The sequence below is a fragment of the Muscardinus avellanarius genome, assembly GCF_963383645.1.
Source record: "Muscardinus avellanarius genome assembly, chromosome: 3".
Taxonomy (NCBI): Eukaryota; Metazoa; Chordata; class Mammalia; order Rodentia; family Gliridae; genus Muscardinus; species Muscardinus avellanarius.
Window position 1 is genome coordinate 111,961,393 of NC_137788.1, and position 27,806 is coordinate 111,989,198.

A 27,806-nucleotide genomic window follows, 5' to 3' on the forward strand; every position below is an offset into this window, starting at 1 on the left:
AAAAAAGCAACTCAATGCAGCGTAGAAAATTATCTGATGTGCGCGGAAGTCCTGCTGAAAGGAAGTTCTGAGCCCTTAAAACAAAATGGAAGTGGGAGTGTTGGTGTGGACCTGTAATCCCTATACTTGGGAAGCTGAGACAGGAGGGTTGCAGGTTTGAGGCCAGCCTCAGCAACTTAGCAAGGTCCTCCACAACTTAGTGAGGCCCTGTTCCAAAAAAAATAAAAATAAAACAAAATGGGACTGGGGTGTAGCTCAGAGATAGAATGCCCCTCAGTTCTATCCCCAGTACCGAAAAACAAAATAAAAGAAAACAAAAAATACATGTGGGAAAAGAGTGGTAAAAATGAGCTAACTTTGAGACTACACCAATACATTAGAAATAATTAAAGTGAAGCCGGGCGTGGTGGCGCACGCTTGTGATCCCAGCATTGGGGAAGCTGAGACAGGAGGATCGCGGTTTGCGGCCAGGCTCAGCTACTTAGTGAGGCCCTTTGCAACTCAGTGAGACCCTGTTTCAAAATAAAAAATAAAAAATAGGGCTGGGGATGTAGCTCAGAGGTAGAATGCCCCTGGGTTCCATCCCCAGTACCACAAAAAAAAAAAAGAAAGAAAGAAAGAAAGAAAGAAAGAAAGAAAGAAAGAAAGAAAGAAAGAAAGAAAGAAAGCAAAAGAAGATAGAAGCCGGGCATGGTGGCGCATGCTTGTAATCCCCACGCTTGGGAGGCTGAGACAGGAGGATCACACAGGTTCGAAGCCAGCCTCAGCTACTTAGTGAGGCTCTCAGCAACTTAGTGAGACCCTGTTTCCAATTAAATATAAAATGGGTCTGGGAGTATAGCCCAGAGGTAGAAAGCCCCTGGGTTCCATCCCCAGTACCACCAAAAAAAAAAAAAGAAGAAGAAGAAAAAGAAAGAAAGAAAGAGAGAGAGAGAGAGAAAGAAAGAAAAGAAAGAAGAAAACTGTGAAGAGAATTATATGGTCATAGAAAGAACCAGCAACGTTGAGAGTCAGCAGTTTGAATACCTATAGCACTGCCGGGCCTTGTCAAGCCAAGAGAGAGGACAAGAAGGGAAAAGAAAGCAAACGTTCATTATCAAAAAAGACAAAACACACAGCTACAAACCCTGCAGGTGTCGGCATGTTGAATGAAATATATTAACAAGACATTGACAACTCATTGGGCAATTTCGATAATCTGTACAGAATATTTAAGAATTACTAATTCCATTCATCTGGCACAAAAAAAGGAAAATCTGAATAGAGTTAGATTTATTTTTTAAAAAACTGGCCACAGAATTGAAAACATCTCTCCAAAAACACTTTCTGAACACATAAGGCTTCGCTGGTAAGTTCTACCAAATTTTAACAACAACAACAAAAAAAACATTAAAAATAAAAGCATAGAAAATGTCCCACATTTTGGAGAATTAAAACACAGGCAATGTTTTTTAGATCATTTTACACAGTCAAAAACTCCATATTGTAACAGCGAAATGAACAAGGATATCATAACAACTAAATGGACATAAATATAAAACCCTAAACAAAATGTTTCTAAAATAATTCAGCATGCGTACATTACAAACAAAACAGATAATTACAGAAACTTGAGGGGGTTGCCACTTGAAGATCCATAAGTGGGTCACAGCATTAACTAAGTAAAAGATGTAAAACACCTTTAATCACGAGGGCTGTGGAGTGTGTGCCTGGGAGTTGAATAAATCTGTGTGGAGCCTGTGGCCGACACCGTCAATCCACAGCTTCTAATTCTTCTTTTGGCTTGTATATAAATTGTGGGTTATCTTACTATCTATGGGAACTCAGACTGAGTCAGAAAAACAATGATACTTTGAGGAAATGTACCAAGGTGGACTCCTGGGAAGACAACATCAATTCTGGATTTTTTTTTTTAATATTTCCTCCAAATGGAAGAGAAGACAAGATGTGCGCTCACTAGATGCCCTGATAAAACCTGTAAAGAGGAACAAAGCACAGCTGTTTGTTGCGTTGTTCTGACACCCTTGTTCATTCAGATGTTACAATATGCAGCTTTTGACTGTGTAAAATGAACTAAAAAACGTTGCCTTTGGTTTTATTTTCCAAGCTACGTCTATGTGCCTGTTTATAGCCAAGGCACTCACAAAATGGAAGGGTGAGGCAGACAAGAGCCTTTAATGGATCCAGGGATAAATAAAATCTGCTGAATACTCATGCGATGGAATTCTGATCACCATAAAATGTAAGGGAATTCTGGCACGTGCTACAGAATAAATGAACCTAGAGGACACACAGCTAAGTGAAATAAACCTGTCCAAAAATGAGCAAGGGAGCCAGGCGTGGTGGCGCACGCTTGTAATCCCCACGCTTGGGAGGCTGAGACAGGAGGATCGCACGGGTTTGAAGCCAGCCTCAGCTACTTAGTGAGGCTCTCAGCAACTTAGTGAGACCCTGTTTCAAAATAAAATATAAAAAAGGTCTGGGAGTATAGCCCAGAGGTAGAAAGCCCCTGGGTTCCACCCCCAGTACCACCAAAAAAAAAAAAAAAAAAAAAAGAGCAAGGGAGGATGATCCCATGGAGGAGCAACATCAATAGAAATGGAAATACTACGATCCCCACCAGGGCATGGAAGAGGAGGGGAATGTTGAGCTAATAGATTCTGGAAATGGACCCTGCTAATAAAAAAAAAAATCAAGTGAATGCATCGAATGCACCTATAATAGTAAAGATGGTAAGTATCGTGGCAACTGCAGTTTAACATGATTTTGGGGGGGAGGAGTACTGGGGATTGAACCCAGGAGCATTCTACCTCTGAACTATACCCACAATTCTATTTTTTATTCTTTATTTGGAAACAGGGTCTCACTTTGTTGGGGAGAGCCTCACTAAGTAGCTGAGGCTGGCGGTGAACCTGTGCTCCTCCTGTCTCCGCCTCCCAAGTACTGGGATTACAAGCGTGCGTCACCACGCCCGGCCGCCATGATTTTTTAAGTGAGCGCTACATAGGAGATGGTGGTCAAGAAGATAGAAGTGAAGAGGTATATGTGGGTGATTGTAGAAACAGTGAGAAACTGGAGAGAAATAAAATATATATAAAAAAAAACCTCACCTGCGCCTCCGAAACCATAACGCAAAACCCATCAAGAACAAACAGGTCACAAAAGCTGCCAAGATGATGAGGCCAGTGGAGAGGGAGCGCCCTGCCATGGGGACAGGGACACGGGCCGTCACGTGAAATCCCAGACACCCATTCCATGGCCGTCTCTTGCCCGGCTGTTTCCTTCATCCTCTAAAGCTCCATCTCTTCCTCTTCTTCCCTCTCCATCTCCCCTCTCCCCCTTCCCTTAGCCCTACTCTGCTCCAACTTTTCTCTCCTTCTCCCTCCCCATCCATCCTAGATCCTCCCTCTGAACCCGAGGACCCCTCTCCCCTCCAGCCGGCCCGGCCTCTCTCACCCCAGTAGAGGACGAGGTCCTGCCCTCCCAGGCTGCTGTGCTTCACCCGGCAGCTCAGGCCAGACGCCTCCCCGGCCGCCACGTCCAGGGTCACTCGGAGATACCACGTGCCATCCACATGGGGCAGGAAGGGACCTGGCTGAGTGCCCAGCAGCTCCTGCTCACCCCGGATCCACATCACCCACACGGGCTTGGGGTGGAAGCCGGAGACGTGGCAGACCAGCAGCAGACGGCCGGGCCCCGGGCTGGGGCCACTGGACAGCCAGGCCTCGGGCCTCACTGGACAGGAAGGGCGGGAGAGTGTCACCTTAGGGTGGTGGCCCAAAGCACAGGGCTCAGGAGCCCACAGATAAGGCACTGGCCCCTCTGCTCCTTTGAACAAAATATGTCATTGATACAGCCCCTCCCTCTCCTTAGGTACCCTCTTACTCTTGGGTTTAAAAAGGTTTAAAGAAAGGTACTGAGAGCAGCACTCACCCTGCCTCTGCAGATCCACCATGCCTGCTGCCAGAAGGCTCGAGAGGAACTGGGGGCAGGTGTGAAAGAGCAGGTTTTCCACGATCTCACACAAAGTCCTGTAACTAGTGACTACTGCACAGAACTTCTTTGCCCTGATGTCACCGTCTGAGGAAGCCCAGCTTGTCCTGATGCTCATGAAATCCTCCCCATTTAAAGCTCCCCGCAGGAAGCTCACAGCACCCCCAGGGTGCAGCTCGCAGCCCGCGATGCCCTGGATCTCGAAGGGGTCTGCGCAGAAGGGAAACAGAAAAGTTATTCGCCAGCAAACGAGGAATAGAAGGGTGCGGGAAGGAGACAAGACTGTGATGCTAGAGCCGGGCGTGGTGGCGCACGCTTGTAATCCCAGCATTCGGGAGGCTGAGACCCGGAGGATCACGGTTCGCGGACAGCCTCAGCTACTTAGTGAGGCCCTCTGCAACTCAGTGAGACCCGGTTTCAAAATAAAGAATAAAAAATAGGGCAGGGGGTGTAGCTCAGAGGTCAAATGCCCCTGGGTTCCATCCCCAGACCCGCAAAAAAAAAAAAAAAAAAAGACTGTGATGCTGGGTGAGGATAAATGTCTGTGTGACCAACGACGAGGCCAAATAATTACAGCACCTACAGCCTTCCAGAAAGAAGGCACATGGGGAGGTCGGACCAGAGAAGAAGGCTGAAGGGAGGGATGGGAGGAGGAAGCCACACTGGAGGTCGCCCAGACACCAGAGCAAGTTTTGCAGAGGCTGGACACAGAGACCTCCATCTATGAGGGGCACTGGGGTGTGAGTTAGAGAGGGGCAGGTGGAGCCAGGGAAATTAAGAAGAAGCAGGAAAAAGAGGGAGAGGCTGCCCTGCATCCAGAGAGAAGCCAGGTCCCTGGGGCTCTACGGGCCTGAGCACTGCGCTTACACTCCAGCCTGAATTCAGCAGTATTCTCTCGTACTTCCCTAGTAAGCACAATGAAGTAGATTCGGAAAATCTCCTCCAGCTCCAGGATCTCCTTATCACTGAAGTTGCCCTTGGACCAGGGCGTCAGGAAGATGGCTGTCTCGTTATTCCTGTACCACCTCTGAATCTGCAGGTCTTCCAGCCAGCCTGAGCCTTCATTTAGTGTTAAGGTACTGTTGATAAAGGACGAGATCTGCATGACATGGAAGGAGGGTGGCCCCGGGGAGGCTGCAAAAAAATGAAGGAGAGATGATGGGTAGAGAAGTAGGAGGGGGAGGGGCAGCACGGATCTGGGAATTGAAAAGATACAGGAAACAGACCCCAGCATGGGCAGAAACTTGAGACCTGGCATGTGGAGAGCCCAGAGCCTCTGGCCCAGCCTCACCTCCTGCATGGGGAAAGAGGGTGGACAGGAGGCCAGGGGTCCTCAGAGTCACAGAGCCCCGGGGTAAGTGCAGCTGCTGTGACCCAGTTCAGGGACCTGCCACAGAGGCTCTTACCATCCTGCTTGTCACCGCCTGGGAAGACAGCTGCCATATGAACCACCAGCAGCAGCAGCAGCAGCAGCAGCATGTCTCTGGAGACGATGCCTCCTCCGCGGCACCTTGATCTCTGACTTTAGCACCCTCTCCCTCAGCTCCCTGGGTGACTTCCTCTCTCGCCCCTCACAAGTCCCTCCCTCATACAAATTGTGCACCAGAGAAAAGACGCAACTCTCAGGGCCTGGGATGCGCTCCATTTCTCAGTTCCCCTCATCCCGGACTCTTAAGTCCTTGACTTCCAGCATCTCTCCAAGCCTTCGGCTTCCTGCAGATGAGCTCAGAAAAGCCCTGTGTGGCTGTGGAAAGTCACTTCACCTTCCGGAGACTCTGTGTACTCATCTGCCGAAGAAGACAGTGACATCAAGGATGCTGGGCTTCCAGTCTGCTGTCACCTGCAGTAAAGAATCCTCTCAGCTTCTTCACCCAGTCTGCTTCTCCCTTCACCGACTCTTCTCAGGCTCTGTCTCCTCCTTCCCAGTTTTCTCAGAACCCCTTTCTCCTATCTCACCTGCCTTGTCTGGTCTCCTAATCTTAGTCTTTTTTGGTTTTCACTTTCATAACGACTCCTATTTCATCAAATTCTCCAAACTATAATACAGGTCAATTTACCACGATGCTGGAGAAGAAGGAATAGATATCATGTCGACGAGTGAACCAATCAACTGAAAACAGGAAGAAAAATATTTCTCTTGTTTTACTTTCCTCTATTTGTCCACCAAACAGAATATAATGAAACAATTATGAAACCACTGAACTTAAAAGATTTTCAAACCATTCAATAATAAAGCTATTCATACCTACAATTAAACACAATGTAATAAAGAGGGCTATAATAAATAGAATGCTCACACCAAAACAGAACTACACCTGGTAGTGAATTTGATAAAACAGGGAAGCAGGGTGGTCCCTACTTGGGCCAGGGAGTGGGGATCTTAAATTGTTTGCTGATAAGAACTGGGTTTCCATTTTGCAAGTTGAAAGAGATTCTACAGATGAATCAAGGTTTTGTTATGTTGACCTTACCTGTCTTTTATTTTCTATTACATTGATTTCTGCTCTTATTTTAATAATTTCCTGCCTTCCATTGGGGTTGGTATGAGCCTATGTCTATCTTTCCAGAGCCCAGAAGTGTGTCATTAACTTGCTTATTTGGCGGAGGGGGAGATCTGAGGACCGCAGTTCACAGACAACCTCATCTACTTAGCAAGGCCTTTTGAAACTCAGTCAGACCCTGTTTCAAAAATAATAAAAAGACCAAAAAATAGGGCTGACGGTGTAGGTCGGAGGTAGAACTCCTGGGTTCCAACCCTGGTACCGCAAAAAAAAAAAAAAAAGTTGTTTATTTTGTAACTTTCTGGGGTTTTTTTATGTGGGCACTCAATGCTATACATTTTCTTTATACCTGCCTTCAAAGTTTTCCATAAAATTTTGTATGTTCTTTCTCTATTTTCACTTAATTCTTGTCATTTTTAAGTTTATTCCTTATTTCATCTATGATCCAGCCCTCACTCAAAAGTATATCACTAAATCTCTGATGTTTATGTAATTGCTTTGGATTTTTCTGGTGTTTATTTCTACATTATTTCATCGTGATCTGTAAAGATGCAAGGAATTATATTACACTTTTTGTAATTTTCTGGTAGTTGTTTTATGGCCAAGAATCTGGTCTCTTTGGAGAAGTTCCCATGAGCAGCAGAAAAGAATGTGTATCCACCCATTATTCGATGGAATATTCTATATATGTCTATTAGACCCATATAGTTTATAGTGTTCTTGGGTCTGAAAAGTATTTACTGATGTTTTGTCTGTAAAATCGATCTGGTGGTTTGAGAGGTAGGTTAAAGTCTCCCAATACTATTGAATTGAGGTCTGAGTCTTAATGTTCTAATGAGTTTTTTACGAGTGTGTGCGCCAGCCAGGTGTGCTGGCACACTTTTAATCCCAACATTTGGGAAGCTGAGACAGGAGGATCAAAGTTCACAGACAGCCTCAGCTACTTAGTGAGACTCATTGCAACTCAGTGAGACCCTGCTTCAAAATAAAGAATCATAAATAGGGCTGGGGGTGTAGCTTGGAGGTAGAATGCCCCTGGGTTCCATCCCCAGTACTAAAAAAAAAAAAAGGGTGGGTGTGCCCATGTTTCACACATAAATGTTTACTGTCATTATATCTTCCTGCTGGATTATTCCTTTTATCAGTAATAAATGGACCACTTTTTCTCATCTGATACATTTTTACTTAAAAATCTACTTTTTTGGATATAAGAGTTTTGACATTGCCTTATTGGAATTCTAAATGTATCCTAGACAACCATCTCATTTTCTATATTTGATAGTTCTCTAATATCATTTCTCTGAAGAGGTTAATAATCTCCTTTGTGCTTCTAGACCTTCTTCAAAGTCTATTAGCCATAAGTAAGATTGTTTTATTTTATCCCCAAATTTTTAAATATTCTCATGTTGACATGTTGTCTTCTCTCCATTATGATTTAAAAGTGCCAGCCTGGCTTTTGTCCAAAAGCAAACAAACTCTGTAAAGTGAAACAAACTACTCTATCTTCTTGTTGACCTGATTGCCATATAATTACACAGTCAACTTCTCTGCCTCCTTTCATCAGCTTTGAAAGAAAGTGTATTTTAGCTGATGCAAGTGTAACATCTCCTACTTGATTTTGGTTTGCATTTGAGCAGAATGTCTTTTTTCATCTCTTCACTTTCAGATCATGTATCTTCACTGGTGTAAAGAGTTTCTTGTAATAGCATATTGCTGAATCTTATTTGTCCATTAAAATATTATCTCTCCTTTCTCTTTCTCGCTCTCTCTCTTCTTTCTCTTTTCTCTCTTCTCTCTTCTCTCTCTGTTTCTCTCTTCTCTCTTTCTCTCTCGCTCTCACTCTCTCTTCTTTCTCTTCTCTTCTCTCTTTGTTTCTCTTTCCTCTCTGTTTCTCTCTCTCTCTCTCTCTCTCTCTCTCTCTCTCTCTCTCTCTCTCTCGTTTCGCGCCTCTCTCTATGCTTTCTGTCTCTGAGACATAGTTGTTTGTTCTGACATATGCTCGCTACCATCCCCATGTAGCACCTTCACCAGAGTCCAAAATAGGAAAATAAAACTTTTTCTTATAAGTTAATTGTCTTGAAGCATTTCACTTCAATGACAGAAAACTAATACAATGTTTTATCCACATCATTATAATTTTCAATAATATAGTTGGGTCTAATCTACAAACCAGCCAAACCATAGCCTCACACCTGAACCCTCGAGACAGGCACAGCTCAGCTTAGGTGGAAACGCACCACACCTGCATGGTGACTGGTTCATTTAAGGGCTCTGTAGCACCCATCATCACAATGTCCTCCTCTTCTTCAGCCACAATACCCAGCCTCTGAGATCTTACATTCAATGGCTAAAATTCATTGTTCTCTTTTTCCTTGTACCATTAAAGCAATACAGGGGAAGGAGATGTGGCTGTTCCATGGAGCTGGTTTCTCATAATGCAACTGCTCTGATCAGCTCCAGCCAAGACAGGAGATAGAACTCCTAACAGTGTCGTGAAGACCTCTAGTGTGCCATTCAGTCAAACATTTTATACTGAATTTCAACCTCAAAGTTAATTAAGTTGACCTAACTCAAATATTGTCGAACTAAACTTCTTGACAACGTAAAATGTACAACATTCTCCAGTAAACAGGGAACATTTATATAGGACATTAAGTTTGCCTGAAAACCAGTGTAAACAAATCTCAAAGGCTGAAACCATACAAAATACTTTTTCTGACATCATTAAGCTAAATTAGTGATTTAAAATGTGGATTTACCCACTGCTAGGATTATAATCCTTAAGACTCAATTATATCAGCTCCAAATGTTAATAAATGACCTAACTATGGGGCATTTATATCTAACCATAATAGCAGCATATCAAATATTCTGATATCCACTCGTACCATACTTAAAGGACATATTCAGCCTTTTAAGCACGTAAGAAAAAAATATTGGTGAAAAAAGTTAGTTATGAATCTACCTCATTTAAGTAGAAATTTAAATCAAACCAAAACCAAAAGAACTGGTAGAAATAAAATAACCAAAAATGATAAGATCATAAAATCAGTAAGTGTGAGTAACAGTGATACCAGAATGAGTCTATGAAATACTTTTTTGTCACAAGAAGTACAGAATATACATCTAAAAAGTTATGAATTCTGAGTGGATCCTTCAATGATACCATCTCAAACCAATCCATAGCTCTTGATTATCTTTCTACTTTTTTATAAATTAGAAGTACCTGCCGGGCGTGGTGGCACACGCTTGTAATCCCCACGCTTGGGAGGTGGAGACAGGAGGATCGTGCAGGTTCGAAGCCAGCGCGCTGGCTTAAGAGACCCTGTTTCCAAATAAAATATAAAATAGGACTGGGAGTGTTGGCCGGAGGTAGAAGGGTTTCCAGGAAACCCAGTACCACACACACACACACACACACACACACACACACACACAAGAAATACCTTATGATCTATTAGAACTATGATTTGATTTAAAACAATGACTTTTTGTGAAATGTAACAACATTGACTCCAAGGAGGATACCAGTTTCTAGCCTTCTTATATTTCTCCTTTTTCTTTTGAAACAAAAAAATAAAATAAAATAAAATAAAACAGCAAGAACACAGCATTAAAAGACATCCGGTAGGCAATGACTCTGCATTCTTGTGGTTTTGTTATGTCAGGCCTTGGTGTGAGGGTTCTATTTATTACAATCCCTTTCATCATTGTGTGTTAGAACTCCGGGTGTGAATGATGTTTCAATGGCTTTTTCACTTAGTGGATCAAAAATCTTTCAATTAAACAGGCAGGATTTATTTATGAGATGATGTTAGTCTATAAAACAATATAAATAATTTTCTAAGGCTGAAACCAAGAAAGTACGTTTTTCTGATGCCACTGAATTAAGCAAAATCAATGATTTACCATGTGACAGGAAAACTCCACCATTTCAGGGATTCAGAAATACAAAGTATAAGGAACAAATCTATCAAAAATGGGCATTACGCCAGGCGTGGTGGCGACACTTGTACTCCCCGCGCTTGGGAGGTGGAGACAGGAGGATCGCGCAGGTTCGAAGTCAGCCTCGCTGTCTTAGGAGACCCTGTTTCCAAATAAAAATGTAAAAATAGGTCTGGGAGTGTAGCCCGGAGGTAGAAGGTCTTCCAGGAACCCCAGTACCACACACACACACACACACACACACACACATATTAAAAGGAGACAAACTGAACTCACAAGGGCCACACAGCATATCACGGGTCCAGACACACACAAGCCATGCTTAAAGGAGGTTTGTAGCCTTTCGACACATATGGGAAATAGTGGTGAAAATAAGTTAGTTACCAATCTACCTCATGAAGTTAGAAAAAAGCAATTAAGTCCAAACCAAGGAAACTGGAAGGAAGAAAAATAACAAAAAATGATAAGGTCATAATCAGTGAGGGGGAGTCACATTAACAGAATAAAGCTAGGAGACACTTTTTCATACTGAGAAGTGCAAAAGATGAACTGAAGAAATGGTGAAAACTGGGTGGATCCTACGGCGTTACCATCTTAACACAAATTCACAGCTCTTAATTATTTTTGCTTGTTTTTTTATTTGTGTATTTATTTATTTGTTTGTTTGTTTTGTGGTACTGGGATTGAACCCAGGGGCATTCATTCTCCCAGCCACAACCCGAGCCCTACTTTTTATTCTTTATTTTGAAACAGGGCCTCACTAAGTTATGGAGGCCTCGCTAAGTAGCTGAGGCTGGCCGTGGGCCTGCGCTTCTCCTGTCTCAGCCTCCCATGTACTTGGATTACAAGCGTGCCCCACCAGGCCAGGCTATTTTCTTGTTTATAAATTGTGTCTATCTTGCAGTCTATGGGAACTCTGGTTTAATTTAAAACAATTATTATTTGATGAAATATAACAGCGTTGACTCCTGGGATGACACCAGTTTATCGCCTTCCTGTATTTCTCCCACGTAGGGAGAAGGCAAGATGGGCTCTCTCTAGATGTCCTGGTAAGACCTGCCAAGGGAACAAGAAGACAAAAACAGCTCCATGTGAGAGATATGTGTATGTCCATCCTCATGTCTGCATCAGTCACAATGGCTGAGGGAGAAAGAGCCCAAGAGTCCATTGACAGGTGAAGAGGCAGACAAAACTGTGGTACATATGCATGCAATGGAGTCTCGCTCTGCCTTAAGAAAGAAGGGGATTCTGGCATATGGTAGAGCAGAGATGAACTACAGGACATATGCCTAAATGAAATAAAGCAGCTCTAAAATGTGCAATGCAGGATGAGTCCACATATGTGTGTGCTACACGGGGTAGTGAGGCTGATAGAGACAGACAGTAGAGTGCTGCCCACATAGCACGTGGGCAGAGGGGAATGGTGATCAGTTTGCTAGTGGGAAACAAATACATAAATAAATAAACAATTTTACAAGCTGAAAGAGGACCTAGAGATAGATCATGGCAAAACATGCAAATTATGTGGGTGGATGGATGGATGGATGGATGGATGGATGGAGTAAATAGATGGATAGATGATGGATGGATGGATGGATGGATAGGTAGCTGGATGGATTGATGGATTAATGGATAGATGTATGGAGGGATAGATGAATTGATAAATGGATATATGGATGGAGGGATGGAGGGATGGATAATGCTGAAATGTTAAAGATGGCACATTTTTTGCTTTGTGTATTTTACAATTTTTTAAAGTAGCTCCACACAAGAGATGAGAATTAAGAAGAGTTTTGGTGAAAAGATGGAGGTCAATGTATTGTCTGTAGATGAATACAGAAAAAGAACTGGAGAGGGGGGAAAAGATTAAAAAAAAAAAAAAAAACGACTCACCTGTGTCTCCGAAACCATAATGCAAAACCCACCAAGATCAAACAGGTCACGAAAGCTAAGATGATGAGGCCAGTGGAGAGGGAGCGCCCTGCCATTGGGAGAGGGACACAGGATGTCAGGTGAAATAACAGACACCCATTCCCTGGCCGTCTATAGCCCAGCTGTTTCCTTTATCCTCTAAATATTTTTTCTTCTCCCATCCCTCTCCATCTCCCCTCTCCTCTTCCTTTAGCCCCCTCTGTACTCCAACTTTTCTCTCCTTCTCCCTCCCCATCCATCCTAGATCCTCCCTCTGAACCTGAGGACCCCTCTCCCTCCAGCTGGCTCCGGCCTCTCTCACCCCAGTAGAGGACGAGGTCCTGCCCTCCCAGGCTGCTGTGCTTCACCCGGCAGCTCAGGCCGGACACCTCCCCGGCCGCCACGTCCAGGGTCACTCGGAGATACCACGTGCCATCCACGTGGGGCAGGAAGGGACCTGGCTGAGTGCCCGGCAGCTCCTGCTCACCCCGCATCCACATCACCCACACGGGCTTGGGGTGGAAGCCGGAGACGTGGCAGACCAGCAGCAGACGGCCGGGCCCCGGACTGGGGGCCGCTGGACAGCCAGGCCTCGGGCCTCACTGGACAGGAAAGACAGGAGAGTGTCACCCTAGGGTGGTGGTTCAGAGCACAGGGTTCAGGAGCCCACAAGGAAGGCACTGGCCCCTCTGCTCCTTTGAACAAAATACATCTTTACGAAGCCCCTTTCCTTAGGTCCCCACCAGTCTTTAGAAAGTAAATCAGAGCAGGACTAACCTTGCCTCTGCAGATCTGTCTTGCCTGCTGCCAGGACGCCCAGGAGGAACCGGGGGCAGGTGTGTACAAGCAGGTTTTCCACGATCTCACAGATACCTTTATACTGAGTGATCAAGGTGCAGAACTTCTGTGCCCTGCTGCCGCCTTCTGGGGCTGGCACGCAGGTAGCATTCTGGATGCTCAGGGCATCCTGTCCTCCTAAAGCCCCCCACAAGAAGCTCATGATGGCACCCCCAGGGTGCAGCTTGCAGCCTGCTATGCCCTGGATCTCAAAGGGGTCTGTGTGGAAGGCAAGAGGAGAAAAGTTATCAATCGGCAGACAAGCAAGGTGCGTGAGGAGGAGACAGGAGCACAGTTCTTGGTGTTCTGAAGTGTCAGGATGGAAATGAGGCCAAATAATGACAGATCTGGAGAATTCCAGAAGGAAGATCAGGAGGGAGGGGGGTCATACAGAGGAAGGTTGGCGGGAGGGCACCTGTGAGCCAGAGGACGGCACCACGTAGGCACAAGCTCAGCATCCCGGAGACCACACAGGGTCACATGAGAGGAGGGAGGGCAGAGAGGAGACAGCCACACTGGAGGTCTGCCAGACACAAGGGTGTCAGCAGACAGACCAAAGACTGTCACCACCGCTGTGGAGTCAGCGAGGAGCCTGCTCTACACCAGCATCCGTGTGAGGTTGTGGGAAGGGAGAAGTGGGAAGAAGAAGAGGAAGGAGCCCGCCCTGCAGCAAGATAGAAGACAGGTCCTTGGGGCCCAGGGCCTGAGGCACTACTTACACTCCAACTGGAATTCACCCACACGTTCCTGCACTTCTAGGTTAAATCCAACAAGGTAAACTCGAAATATCTCCTCCAGCTCCAGGACCTCCTCATCGCTGAAGTTGCCCTTCGACCAGGGCTTCAGGAAGATGGCGTTGCCTTTGACACTGTCCCAGCCGTGAATCTGCAAGTCACCCAGCCAGCCCGAGCCTTGAATCTGTGCCCAGGAGGCGTTGGCAAAGGATGAGGTTTGGATGACATGGAAAGAGGTCGGTCCCTGGAAGTCTGGAAAGAAAGAAAGGAAGAAAGGAAGAAAGAAAGGAAGGAAGGAAGGAAGGAAGGAAGGAAGGAAGGAAGGAAGGAAGGAAGGAAGGGGAGAGAGGGAGGGAGGGAGAAAGAAAGAAAGGGAAAGAGAAAGAAAGAAAGAAAGAAAGAAAGAAAGAAAGAAAGAAAGAAAGAAAGAAAGAAAGAAAGAGGAAGGGAAAGAGAAAGAAAGAAAGAAAGAAAGAAAGAAAGAAAGAAAGAAAGAAAGAAAGAAAGAAAGAAAGAAAGTGGAAGGAGGAAGAGACCATGAAGAGAGAGGGAGAGGCATGAGGGGGTGGGAAAGCATGAATATTGATAAAAATTCAGGAGCCAGATGCCACGGTACCAGCCTCTGATCCCAGCTACTCAGGAGGCTGAGACAGGAGGATTCCAAGTTGAGGCCAGTCTGGGAAACTTATCCAGACCTTGTTTCAAAAGAAAAATATAAGCTAGGTGTGGTGGCACATGCCTGGAGACTGTGTGTGTGTGTGTGTGTGTGTGTGTGTGTGTGTGTGTACTCAGGATTGACCCCAGGAGCCTCTACCTCCAAGCTACACCCCCTGCCCTATGTTTTATTCTTTATTTTGAAACATGGTCTCACTAAATTGCAAAGGGCCTCAGTTGCCGAGGCTGTCCACAAACCGCGATCCTCTGGTCTCAACCTCCTGAATGCTGGGATTACAGGCGTGGGCCACCACCCCCAGCTGCCTCAGCCCTATTTTTTAATCTTTACTTTGACAGCCTCAGCTACTTAGTGAGGCACTTTGCAATTTTGTGAGACCCAGCCCTATTTTTTTAAAACAAGGTCTGTTAGGTTGATGAGAGACTCTATTTGTTGAGGGTATCCTCCAACTTGCATTCCTCTTCTCTCTGCCTGTCTAAGTCCTAGAATTACAGGCATGGGCTATCACACCCAGATGCAAAGAACCTATTTTAAAATAAAAAATAAAATAGTGCTGGGAGTGTAGCTCAGAGGTAGAATGTCACCGGTCAATCCCCAGTTCCAAAACATAAATATTAAAAAAAAAAAATACAAGCCAGGCGTGGTGGTGCACGCTTGTAATCCCAGCATTCGGGAGGCTGAAACTGGAGAATTGCAGTTCACGGACAGCCTCAGCTACTTAGTGAGGATGTGCGCAACTTAGTGAGACCCGGTTTCAAAAATAAAAAAAGAATTAAAAAATAGGGCAGGGTGTGTAGCTTGGAGGTCAAATGTCCCTGGGTTCCATCCCCAGACCCGCAAATATATATATATGGCAAGGTATGTAGGTCAGTGGTAGAGTGATAAACCAAAAAGCCTAACACACTTGAGAGCCCGAGCCTCTGACCCAGCTTCACCTCCTGCATGGGGAAGAGGCTGGAGCAAGAGGCCAGGGGTCCTCAGGGTCCCAGAGCCCCGGGGTAAGTGCAGCTGATGTGACCCCAGTTCAGAGACCTGCCACAGCGGCTCTTACCATCCTGCTTGTCATCGCCTGGGAAGACAGCTGCCATATGAACCAGAAGCAGCAGCAGCGGCAGCATGTCTCTGGAGACGATGCCTCCTCCGCGGCACCTTGATCTGACTTCAGCACCCTCTCCCTCAGCTCCCTGGGTGACTTCCTCTCTCGCCACTCACAAGTCCCTCCCTCATACAAATTGTGCACCCGAGAAAAGATGCGCCTCTCAGGGCCCGGGATGCGGCCCCATCTCTCAGTTCCCCTCAGCCTGGACTCTTACGTCCTTGGCCTCCAGCGTCTCTCCAAGCCCTCAGCTTCCTGCAGATGAGCTCAGAAAAGCCCTGTGTGGCTGTGGAAGGTCACTTCACCTTCCTGAGACTCTGTGCACACGTCTGTCGAGAAGACAGCGACATCAAGGATGCTGGGCTTCCAGTCTGCTGTCACCTGCAGTGAAGGATCCTCTCAGCTTCTTCACCCAGTCTGCTTCTCCCTTCACCAACTCTCTTCTCAGGCTCCGTCTCCTCCTTCCCAGTGTTCTCAGCACCCCTTTCTCCTGTCTCACCTGCCTTGTCTGGTCTCCTGATCTTAGTCTTTTTTGGTTTTCACTTTCATAACGACTCCTATTTCATCAAATTCTCCAACTATAATACGGGTCAATTTACCACGATGCTGGAGAAGAAGTAGTAGGTATCATGTCGACGAGGGAACCAACCAACTGAAAACAGGAAGAAAAATATTTCTCTTGTTTTACTTTCCTTTATTTGTTCATCAAACAGAATATAATGAAACAATTATGAAACCACTGAACTTAGAAGATTTTCAGACCAGTCAATAATAAAGTTATTCATACCTACAATTAAACACAATGTAATAAAGAGGGCCATAATAAATAGAATGCTCACACCAAAAGAGAACTACACCTGGTAGTGAATTTGATAAAACAGGGAAGCAGGGTGATCCCCACTTGGGCCAGGGAATGGAGATCATGAGTCGTTTGCTGATAAGAACTGGGTTTCCATTTTGCAAGTTGAAAGAGATTCTAGAGATGAATCAAGGTCTTGTTTTGTTGATCTTAGGTCTTGTTTTATTCTCTAGTACATTGAATTCTGCTCTGATATTAATTATCTCCTGCCTTCCATTGGGTTTGGGATGAGCCTATGCCTATTTTTCCAGAGCCTTGGAGTGTATCATTAAGTTGTTTATTTGGGAGAGGAGGAGACCAAAGGATAGCAGTTCACAGACAGCTTCAGCTACTTAGCGAGGCCCTTCACAACTCAGTCAGATCCTGTTTCCAAAAAAAAAACAAAAAGATTAAAAACATAAAGATGGGGGTGTAGGTCTGAGGTAGAATACTACTGGGTCTCATCCCTGGTACCACAAGAAAAAAAATGTTGTTTTGTTATGGCCAGACCCTTTGTCCTGGAGAGACCACCAAGAAGCCAAATCCATATGCAACAGCAGAAGCGACTTTATTCAAGCTTAAGCTTGGGCGCCCAACATAAACCGACACAGCGGTTCAGTACCGGAGCCCTGAGCACACCTTAGTCTCTATCTTTATACCTTTTTAGACAAAGAGCCTCTGCTGATTGGGCATCTGTCCTGCCTGACCTTGACCGCGATTGGTCGAGAGAACCTTTAGGGTGAGCTGTTCACCGGGGATTGGTTACTACTACTCCCGGGCAGTTGTCTTTCCACAAAGCTTTATATTCAGACATGCTTTCCTTAACTTCTCGGAATGCTTCGAGAGTTGTTAACCACCAAAATGTCATCTTGACTTATGGGCCGGTCAGGGGGCCCAGACCACCAAGGACATCTTGTTTTCCAGTTAATGCCCTGTCCCTTCAACATTCTTTTTGCTTAAGCATTCAATTGACATCTCAGTTTATTTAGTAACTTTCTGGGCATCTTATGTGGGCACTCAAGGCTATACACTTTCTTTTTAAACCTGCCTTCAAAGTGTTCCATACATTTCTGTAAGTTCTTTTCTATTTTCACTTAGTTTTAGACATTCTTAAATTTCTTCCTTCTTTCGTCTATGATATAGTCCTCCTTCAAAAGTAGATCTTTAAATCTCCAATGCTTATGTAATTCCTTTGGGTTTTCCTGGTATTTGTTTCTACTTTCATCATGGCCTGAAAAGATGCAAAGAATCTTACTACACTTTTTGTAATTTTCTGGTAGTTGTTTTGTAGCCAAGAATCTGGTCTCTTTTGGAGAAGTTTCCATGAGCAGCAGAAAAGAAAGTGCATTCATCTGTTGCTACATGGAATATTCTATATAGGTCTATTATATCCATATAGTTTATAGTGTTCTTAGGTCTGAAAAATCATTACTGATGTTTTGTCTGTAAAATCAATCTGGTGGTTTGAGAGGTAGGTTAAAGTTGTCTCCCAATATTATTGTATTGACATTTATTAATGTAAACAAGAGAGAACGGGGGAGGAGGAATCATATATAATCATCAAGATCACACCTCCCAGGAACCAACCCATTCTAGCCACACCCTACTGGTCCAGGCCATCACTCAGATAAATCCATTACAGTGTTTTTATTTTGAAACAAGGAAAACAAAAAGCAGGAAGATAACATTAAAAGACACCTGTGTTGGCTGGGCGTAGTGGCGCACACTTGTAATCCCCATGCTTGGGAGGCGGAGACAGGAGGATCGCGCTGGTTCAGAGCCAGCCTTGTTGGCTTAAGAGACCCTGTTTCCACTTAAAAGTAAAAAATAGGCCTGGGAGTGTAGCCCATCGGAGTGTATCCCGGAGGTAGAAGGGCTTCCAGGAACCCCAGTACCACCAAAAAAAAAAAAAAAAAAAGACACCCTGTGGATATGACTCTGTGTTCTCCTGGTTTTGCTATGTCTGGCCTTGGTGTGAGGGTTCTATTTATTACAATCCCCTTCATCATTGTGTGTTAGAACTCTCAGTGTGAATGATGTTTCAATGGCTTTTTCATTTAATGGATCAAAATTTTCTTCAATTAAATAGGCAATATTTATTTATAAGATGATATTAGTCTATAAAATAATATAAATAAATTTCAAAGGCTGAAACCAAGAAAGTACGTTTTTCTGATGCCATTGAATTAAGCAAAATCAATGATTTACCATGTGACAGGAAAACTCCACCGTTCTAGGAATTCAGAAATACAAAGAATAAGGAACAAATCTATCAAAAATGAGCATTAAAAGGAGACAAACTGAACTCACAAGGGCCACACAGCATATCATGGGTCCAGACACACACAAGCCATGCTTAAAGGAGGTTTGTAGCCTTTCGACACATATGGGAAATAGTGGTGAAAATAAGTTAGTTACCAATCTACCTCATGAAGTTAGAAAAAAGCAATTAAGTCCAAACCAAGGAAACTGGAAGGAAGAAAAATAACAAAAAATGATAAGGTCATAATCAGTGAGGGGGAGTCACATTAACAGAATAAAGCTAGGAGACACTTTTTCATACTGAGAAGTGCAAAAGATGAACTGAAGAAATGGTGAAAACTGGGTGGATCCTACGGCGTTACCATCTTAACACAAATTCACAGCTCTTAATTATTTTTGCTTGTTTTTTTATTTGTGTATTTATTTATTTGTTTGTTTGTTTTGTGGTACTGGGATTGAACCCAGGGGCATTCATTCTCCCAGCCACAACCCGAGCCCTACTTTTTATTCTTTATTTTGAAACAGGGCCTCACTAAGTTATGGAGGCCTCACTAAGTAGCTGAAGCTGGCCGTGGGCCTGCGCTCCTCCTGTCTCAGCCTCCCATGTACTTGGATTACAAGCGTGCCCCACCAGGCCAGGCTATTTTCTTGTTCATAAATGTGTCTATCTTGCAATCTATGGTAACTCTGGTTTAATTTAAAACAATGATTATTTGATGAAATGTAACAGCGTTGACTCCTGGGATGACACCAGTTTATCGCCTTCCTGTATTTCTCCCACGTAGGGAGAAGGCAAGATGGGCTCTCTCTAGATGTCCTGGTAAGACCTGTCAAGGGAACAAGACAAAAACAGCTCCATGTGAGAGATATGTGTATGTCCATCCTCATGTCTGCATCAGTCACAATGGCTGAGGGAGAAAGAGCCCAAGAGTCCATTGACAGGTGAAGAGGCAGACAAAACTGTGGTGCATATGCATGCAATGGAGTCTCGCTCTGCCTTAAGAAAGAAGGGGATTCCGGCATATGGTAGAGCAGAGATGAACTACAGGACATATCCCTAAGTGAAATAAAGCAGCTCAAGATGTGCAGTGCAAGATGCGTCCATGGATGCCTGTGCTACACAGGGTAGTGAGGCTGATAGAGACAGACAGTAGATTGCTGCCCACGAGGCACTTGGGAGGAGGGGAATGGTGATCAGTTTGCTAGTGGGAACTGGGTCTTCATTTTACAAGTAGAAAGAGGTCCTAGAGATAGATCGTGGCAAAAGATGCAAACTATGTGGATGGATGCATAGACAGATGGATGGATAGATGGATGGATGGATGGATGGATGGATGGATGGATGGATGGATGGATGGATGGATACGTGGCTGGATGGATTGATGGATTAATGGATGGATGGATGGATGGATGGATGGATGGATGGATGGATGGATACGTGGCTGGATGAATTGATGGATTAATGGATGGATGGATGGATGGATGGATGGATGGATGGATGGATGGATGACACTGAAAAGGTAAAGATGGCACATTTTCTGCTATGTGTATTTTACAATTTTTTAAAGTACCTCTACACAAGAGATGGGAATTGAGAAGAGTTTTGGTGAAAAGATGGAGGTCAATGTGTTGTCTGTAGATGAATACAGAATGAGAACTGGAGAGGGAAAAATATAAAAAATACCAACTCACCTGCACCTCCAAAAACATAATGCAAAACCCACCAAGATCAAACAGGTCACAAGAGCTAGCAAGATGATCAGGCCAGTGGAGAGGGAGCGCCCTGCCATTGGGAGAGGAACACTGGCTGTCACGTAAAATCCCAGACACGCTTTCCTTGGCTGTCTTTTGCCCAGCTGTTTCCTTCATCCTCTAAATCTTTTTTCTTCTCCCTTCCCTCTCCATCTCCCTCTCCTCTTTCTTTAGCCCCTACTCTGCTCCAGTTTTTCTCTCCTCTCTCCCCTTTCCATCCCATTCCCTCCCTCTGAGCCCGAGGACCCCTCTCCCCTCCAGCTGGCCGCGGCCTCTCTCACCCCAGTAGAGGACGAGGTCCTGCCCTCCCAGGCTGCTGTGCTTCACCCGGCAGCTCAGGCCAGACGCCTCCCCGGCCGCCACGTCCAGGGTCACTCGAAGATACCACGTGCCATCCACGTGGGGCAGGAAGGGACCTGGATGAGTGCCCGGCAGCTCCTGCTCACCCCGCATCCACATCACCCACACGGGCTTGGGGTGGAAGCCAGAGATGTGGCAGACCAGCAGCAGACGGCCGGGCCCCGGGCTGGGGCCGCTGGACAGCCAGGCCTCAGGCCTCACTGGACAGGAAGGGCGGGAGAGTGTCACCCTAGGGTGGTAGCCCAGAGCAGAGGGCTCAGGACCCAAAAGGTAAGGCACTGGCCCCTCTGCTCCTTTGAACAAAATACATCTTTACGAAGCCCCTTTCCTTAGGTCCCCACCAGTCTTTAGAAAGTAAATCAGAGCAGGACTAACCTTGCCTCTGCAGATCCTTCTTGCCTGCTGCCAGGACACCCAGGAGGAACCGGGGGCAGGTGTGTACAAGCAGGTTTTCCACTACCTCACAGATACCTTTGTTCTGAGCCATCAATTTGCAGAACATCTGTGCCCTGCTGCCGCCTTCTGGGGCTGGCACGCAGGTAGCATTCTGGATGCTCAGGGCATCCTGTCCTCCTAAAGCTCCCCAGAAGAAGCTCGTGATGGCACCCCCAGGATGCACCTCACAGCCTGCTATGCCCTGGAACTCAAAGGGGTCTGTGTGGAAGGGAAGAGGAGAAAAGTTATCAACCGTCAAACAAGCAAGGTGCGTGGGGAGGAGACAGGACTGTGATTCTGGGTGTTTTGAAATGTCAGGATGCGAAATGAGAAGGCCAAATAACGACAGCTTTGGAGAATTTCAGAAAGAAGAGCAGGAAGGAGGGACTGAGGTACAGAGGAAGGTTGGTGGGAGGGCACCTGTGAGCAAGAGGACGGCACCACGCAGTCACAAGCTCAGCATCCCAGAGACCACACAGGGTCACATGAGAGGAGGGAGGGCCGGCCGAGAGGAGACAGCCACACTGGAGGTCTGCCAGACACAGGGAGGGAAACAAGGATTAAGTTTTGTAGCAGACAGACCAAGGACTGTCACAGAATCCTCCATCTAGGAGGGGCCATCGCAGAGCCAGGGGCACCGGGCTGTGGAGTCAGCTAGGAGCCTGCTCTACAGCAGCTGGGGGAGGGGAAGGGGGAAGCGGGAAGGAGGAGGAGGAGGAGGAGGAGGAGGAGGAGGAGGAGGAGGAGGAGGAGGAGGAGGAGGAGCCTGCCCTGCAGCAAGAGAGAAGACAAGTCCTTGGGGCCCAGGGCCTGAGACGCTACTTACACTCCAACTGAAATTCACCCACACGTTTCTGCACTTCTAGGTTAAATCCAACAAGGTAGACTCGAAATATCTCCTCCAGCTCCAGGACCTCCTCATCGCTGAAGTTGCCCTTCGACCAGGGCTTCAGCAAGATGGCGTTGCCTTTGACACTGTCCCAGCCGTGAATCTGCAAGTCACCCAGCCAGCCCGAGCCTTGAATCTGTGCCCAGGAGTCGTTGGCAAAGGATGAGATTTGGATGACATGGAAAGAGGTTGGTCCCTGGAAGTCTGGAAAGGGAAAAAGGAAGAAAGGAAGGAAGGAAGGAAGGAAGGAAGGAAGGAAGGAAGGAAGGAAGGAAGGAGAAGGAGGAAGAGACCACGAAGAGAGAGGGAGAGGCAGGAGGGGGTGGGGAAGCATGAATATTGATAAAATTCAGGAGCCAGTTGCCACGGTACCAGCCTCTGATCTCAGCTACTCAAGAGGCTGAGACGGGAGGATTCCAGGTTGGAGGCCAGTCTGGGAAACTTATCCAGACCTTGTTTCAAAAGAAAAATATAAGCTAGGTGTGGTGGCACATGCCTGGAGACTGTGTGTGTGTGTGTGTGTGTGTGTGTGTGTGTGTGTGTGTGTGTGTACTGGGGATTGAAAACAGGAGCCTCTACCTTCAAAATACACCTCCAGGCCTTTTTTTTTTTTTTTTCAGTACTGGTGATGGAACTCAGGGATATTCTATCTCCGAGCTATACCCTGAGCCCTATTTTTTATTCTTTATTTTGAAACATGGTCTCACTAAGTTGCAAAGGGCCTCACTAAGTAGCTGTGGCTGTCCGCAAACTGTGATCCTCCAGTCTCAGCCTCCTGAATGCTGGGATTACAGGCATGGGCCATCACGCCCAGCTGCCTCAGCCCTATTTCTGAATCTTTATTTTGACAGCCTCAGGTACTTAGTGAGGCCCTTTGCAACTTAGTGAGACCCCGCCCTATATTTTTAAGCAAGGTCAGTTAGGTTGATGAGGGACTCTATTTGCTGAGGGTATCCTCCAAATTGCGACCCTCTTGTCTCTGCCTGTCTCAGTCCTAGAATTACAGGCATGGGCTATCAAACCCAGATGCAAAGAACCTATTTTAAAATAAAAAATAAAATAGTGCTGGGAGTGTAGCTCAGAGGCAGAAGGTCACCGGTCAATCCCCAGTACCAAAACATAAAAATTAAAAAAATAAATAGGCCAAGGTATGTAAGTCAGTGGTAGAGTGATCCTGAATTCAATCACTAGTGATGATGATGATGATGATGATGATGATGATGATGATGATAGTAATTAAGATACACAGGTCTACAAAACCAAAAAGCCTCACACATTTGAGAGCCCGAGCCTCTGGCCCAGCCTCACCTCCTGCATGGGGAAGAGGCTGGAGCAGGAGGCCAGGAGTCCTCAGGGTCCCAGAGCCCCGGGGTAAGTGCAGCTGCTGTGACCCAGTTCAGGGACCTGCCACAGAGGCTCTTACCATCCTGCTTGTCACCGCCTGGGAAGACAGCTGCCATATGAACCAGCAGCAGCAGCAGCAGCAGCAGCAGCAGCAGCATGTCTCTGGAGACGATGCCTCCTCTGCGGCACCTTGATCTCTGACTTCAGCACCCTCTCCCTCAGCTCCCTGGGTTACTTCCTCTCTCGCCACTCACAAGTCCCTCCCTCATATAAATTGTGCACCCGAGAAAAGATGTGCCTCTCAGGGCCCGGGATGCGGCCCCATCTCTCAGTTCCCCTCAGCCTGGACTCTTACATCCTTGGCCTCCAGCGTCTCTCCAAGCCCTCGGCTTCCTGCAGATGAGCTCAGAAAAGCCCTGTGTGGCTGTGGAAGATCACTTCACCTTCTTGAGACTCTGTGCACACGTCTGCCGAGAAGATAGGTACATCAAGGCTGCTCGGCTCCAGTCTGCTGTAACCTGCCCTGAGCTCTTCAGATTCTACTTGTTGGCCATTTGTGTGTCTTTCTTTGAGAAAGGTCTCTTCGGATCATTCTCCCACTTTTAATTGGATTGTTGGTCTTTATTATTAAGTTTGTTTTTTAATTTCTTGTAGAGTCTGACATTAGTCCTTTGTCAGATGAAGAGTTTGCAAGTATTTTGTCCTGGCCCACAAGCCGTACCATGACGATCACAGTAATTTTAAAAGGTTTTCTGTATCATTAATAGTTTTTGTTTCTGTGGAATGGGAGGTGCCAGTCTAGACTGTCTCTGGCCACGTACTCAAAAGTCAGTTTGGGTGTGTGACAGGACTGCTGTTTTGCCAGTAAATGAGAAAGGATGGGAAAACCAGCTATTTCCTAGATTTCTGGCAGCCAGAGAGTTGGGGCTTGAGTTTGTAGAGGAAAAGTGTTGAATGTTGGCAGGGACGTGGGGAGGGAGAGGAGGAGGAGAATCACGGGCAAAAGCAAGAAGGGTTCAGAGTATATACTTTTATACTTTTAAATAATAATTTTGGTGGTAGTGTTTGCACTTCTAGCGTGTGTGTGTGTGTGTGTGTGTGTGTGTGTTGTAGATTGCAGTGAGGTTCGAAGTTCATTTATTAGAAAGTTTAAGTTATCTTAAAACTGAGTGTGGTGGTGCACATTTGTAACCCCAGCACTTGGGAGCCTGAGACAGGAGGATGGCAGGTTGGAGGACAGCCTCAGGAAGTAGGAAGACTCTCATCAGTCTAGTGAGAACCTGTTTCAAAATATAAAAATAGGACTGGGGTGCAGCTCGGAGGTAGAATGCCTCTGAGTTCAATCCCCAGTACCACAAAAAAATAATAATAATGTTCTTATATATTGTCCTGAGTCTCAGATTGATACAAACATCTGTACACACAGCAACCAATCCCCTCCCCAAAAGGAATTCCTCTTCTACCTCTAAGTGTAGAATCTGCGTTGGGGACACACACAAATGCTATTCAGTGACAAACGGGTGCAGCTACTAGTGTTTAAGAGTGACCAAACTGGAAAGACTGTCTCCAGTGGTGTTGATGAAAATCCCTTGCCGTCATTTATTGATGGGAAGTAACATAGCCAGGCAAATGAACCTAAAAAAAAAAAGTCAGAAAAAAAAATGTTTTTACTAAATCCCAAGAAGCAGACGAGAATCCGATGCTGTTACTGCACACAGACAGTGCTGGGAGACCACGTGGGTGAGATGCTCCCGGAGCCCGCTGTCAAAGCAGACAAGAGACTCAGGAGTCACCCACCTCTTGTGCCTCTCCACGGAGCAGGTCTCCCTAAATGCGCCCCAGATGCGGTGTCTTTGGGGAGGAGACGCATGAGAGAAACTGGCAGTCCAACCCTTGGTCCAGATACCATCTTCACATGTGGCTGCCAGCAGCTCCGAGGCAGCAGTGTGGTTGGCACGGAGCTGGTAGATGGGGCATGAACCGGAGGGGAAAACATAAAGCAGATGCTGCTTGCAAAGTGATGCTGAAAGATGAGGGTGTGAGCCTAAGCGACGCTGCTGCAGAGGCGCAAATTGGGGTCAGTATGATTTGGGTGTCGAAACGACAACATCCCATTTTGTGGTCACAGATGGTGAGCCCAGGTGATGCTCTAGGTAAAAACTCATCTTTTTAATTTTCACCACTTTATTCAGGTTATGATTGACACGTAAACAGCTGTCCATCCATAATACATATAATTTAATGTGTTTGGGGATAAATACACATGCCAGAAACTATCACCGCCATCAAGACCACAACGTCTATCCATCGCCTAAGACTTTTCACCTCTTCCTATATTTCTTCCTATATTATTTGCAGTGATGCTGTGTGTGTGTGTGTGTGTGTGTTAGCAACACATAAGATTTACACTTTCAACAGGTTTTAAGCGTAAACGGCAGTCCTGTGAGTCACAGACACTATGATGTATATACATCCAGGACGTGTTGTTTCTGCACAAATGAAAATTTGGTACATCTGATGGAAACCACTGCTCTGCCCTCTGCTCCTAAGAACTCACCCCCATCACCCTAACCTATTTTGCGCTCCTTCCACCCCCATGCGATGTCCTACAAGGCCCTGGTGACCTGGCTCCTAATCCCCAGCCTCGTCTTCTTCCGTGTTCTGCATCTCGGGCTCCTACCCAGCTCTGGCCGTCCCGTGGATCTGAGAGAACTTGCAGGGGAATGCCACCACTCTCCTCCTTAGCGTGGCTGCTCTTCCTCCAGAGACTCGCAGCTTGCGTCCTTTTCTTGCTTGAGACCTCTTTCTCAAATCCCAGCTTCTCCCTGGCACCCTTCTCGGTTCTTTGAAATAATGGCCCTCGTTTCTCTCTGATCCCCCCATTCCTGATTCACTTCTTAACTGTTATCATGTAATATTTTATGTACTTAAGTAGCTCTCCTTCCTGGCCACTATCGAGGTAAGCTCTGTGACGGGAGGATATGATGTTGAGTTTCTGCATAGCTCATCTGTCGCCATGGCCAGTGATGGAGACTGGATCTGGAGTGTGCTCCAAGATCCCGGGGTGCTGACGGCTTGGTCCTCAACCTGGCATCCTTGGAAAACGGGAGAGTCTTTAAGAGGTGGAGCCTAGTGGGAGGTCACAGGTCACTGGGGGCATGCCCTGAAGGGGATTGTGGGAAATCAGTCCTCCTCTCTCTCCTTTGCTTCCATGAGGTAAGGGGCTCGCTGCACCCTGTGCTGCGGGAATGAAGGTACTGAATCTCACGCCTAAAAAGAATGCAGCCAACTGACTGTGGGTCGCAACCTTCAAAACTGTCAGCAGAAACAAGCTTTCCTCTTTTGTAGTTGATTATCTCGAGCACTTTCTTAGAGCCTTCAGGAGCTGACGCCCACAGTGGGCTTCCAATAGTTACTGCTCAGTGAGTAATGTAGTATTTACAGCAGGAATTTGGGAGCGATTTTGCTTACAATGCACACTAGTTATATGACCATTTTCCCCTTGCCTGTAAAAAGAGAACAATAGTCAAAGTTCAGGGTTCTTCTGAAAATGATATGAGTTGATATGTGTCAACTACGGATAATTGTGCCTGAGAGGTGCCACATAAATGATTTTTATTATTCGATCAGCTTTCACCACACAAAAGGCATTTATCTCATTTGTATTAATAATAGGGCTGATACTCAACATGTGATCATTACAATGTTACTGTTAAGAGGTCAGTAATCTGTGTTACATCTGGGCAGTGGTGTTCACACCTGGATCAGGACCAGGGAAGAGGGGCCTGGGATGTAAGATAATTTATACAGAGGCGTTGGCACCTGGCTGTCAGGAAGAAGAATGACACTACTCGAAGAAAGTCTTAGTAAAACGTAAAGACCATTTGCATAAGGCTGATGGACTGGTTTTATTTATTTATTTATTTAGCTGTGGTCCTGGGTATGGAACCCAGGGGCATTCTACCTCTAAGCTGCACCCCAGCCCTATTTTTTATTTTTTATTTTGAAACAGGGTCTCACTGAGTTACAAAAGCCCTAACTAAGTAGCTGAGGCTGTCTGCGAACCATGAACCTCCTGTCTCCGTCTCCCAAATGCTGGGATTACAAGCGTGCACCACCATGCCCAGCTGCTGAGCTGGTTTTAACCGAGGAAAAGTCTAGGTTCCAAAAGCCTCCATCTGCCTCCTGTGGCAGGCGACCTGGAGACGCAGCCCGGGCCTCCACCATGCCCTCCCT

At 45.9% G+C, this 27,806-nt stretch overlaps 2 protein-coding genes across 2 annotated transcripts in view; both read right to left on the reverse strand.

Annotated features, from left to right (window-relative positions):
• CD1E (CD1e molecule) overlaps nt 1–5,472 on the reverse strand; it is a gene marked incomplete at both ends in the record, with an annotated part of 26,232 nt that extends 20,760 nt beyond the window's left edge. The window contains 6 exons of the mRNA XM_080691555.1: nt 3,111–3,201; nt 3,457–3,735; nt 3,934–4,203; nt 4,861–5,127; nt 5,285–5,287; nt 5,400–5,472. Coding sequence (XP_080547681.1) covers nt 3,111–3,201; nt 3,457–3,735; nt 3,934–4,203; nt 4,861–5,127; nt 5,285–5,287; nt 5,400–5,472 — 983 coding nt within the window. The remainder of the gene's footprint in view (nt 1–3,110; nt 3,202–3,456; nt 3,736–3,933; nt 4,204–4,860; nt 5,128–5,284; nt 5,288–5,399) is intronic.
• Nucleotides 5,473–11,476: 6,004 nt separating this feature from the next.
• On the reverse strand, nt 11,477–26,133 carry LOC308260247 (uncharacterized protein; the record flags this gene model as incomplete). The annotated part of the gene is given in 13 exon segments (XM_080691556.1): nt 11,477–11,495; nt 12,333–12,420; nt 12,673–12,922; nt 12,924–12,952; nt 13,128–13,406; nt 13,907–14,173; nt 20,824–21,102; nt 21,278–21,556; nt 22,164–22,430; nt 23,535–23,537; nt 23,650–23,750; nt 25,368–25,531; nt 26,128–26,133. Coding segments are annotated over 13 exon segments (2,031 nt in total).
• Nucleotides 26,134–27,806: the final 1,673 nt, after the last annotated feature.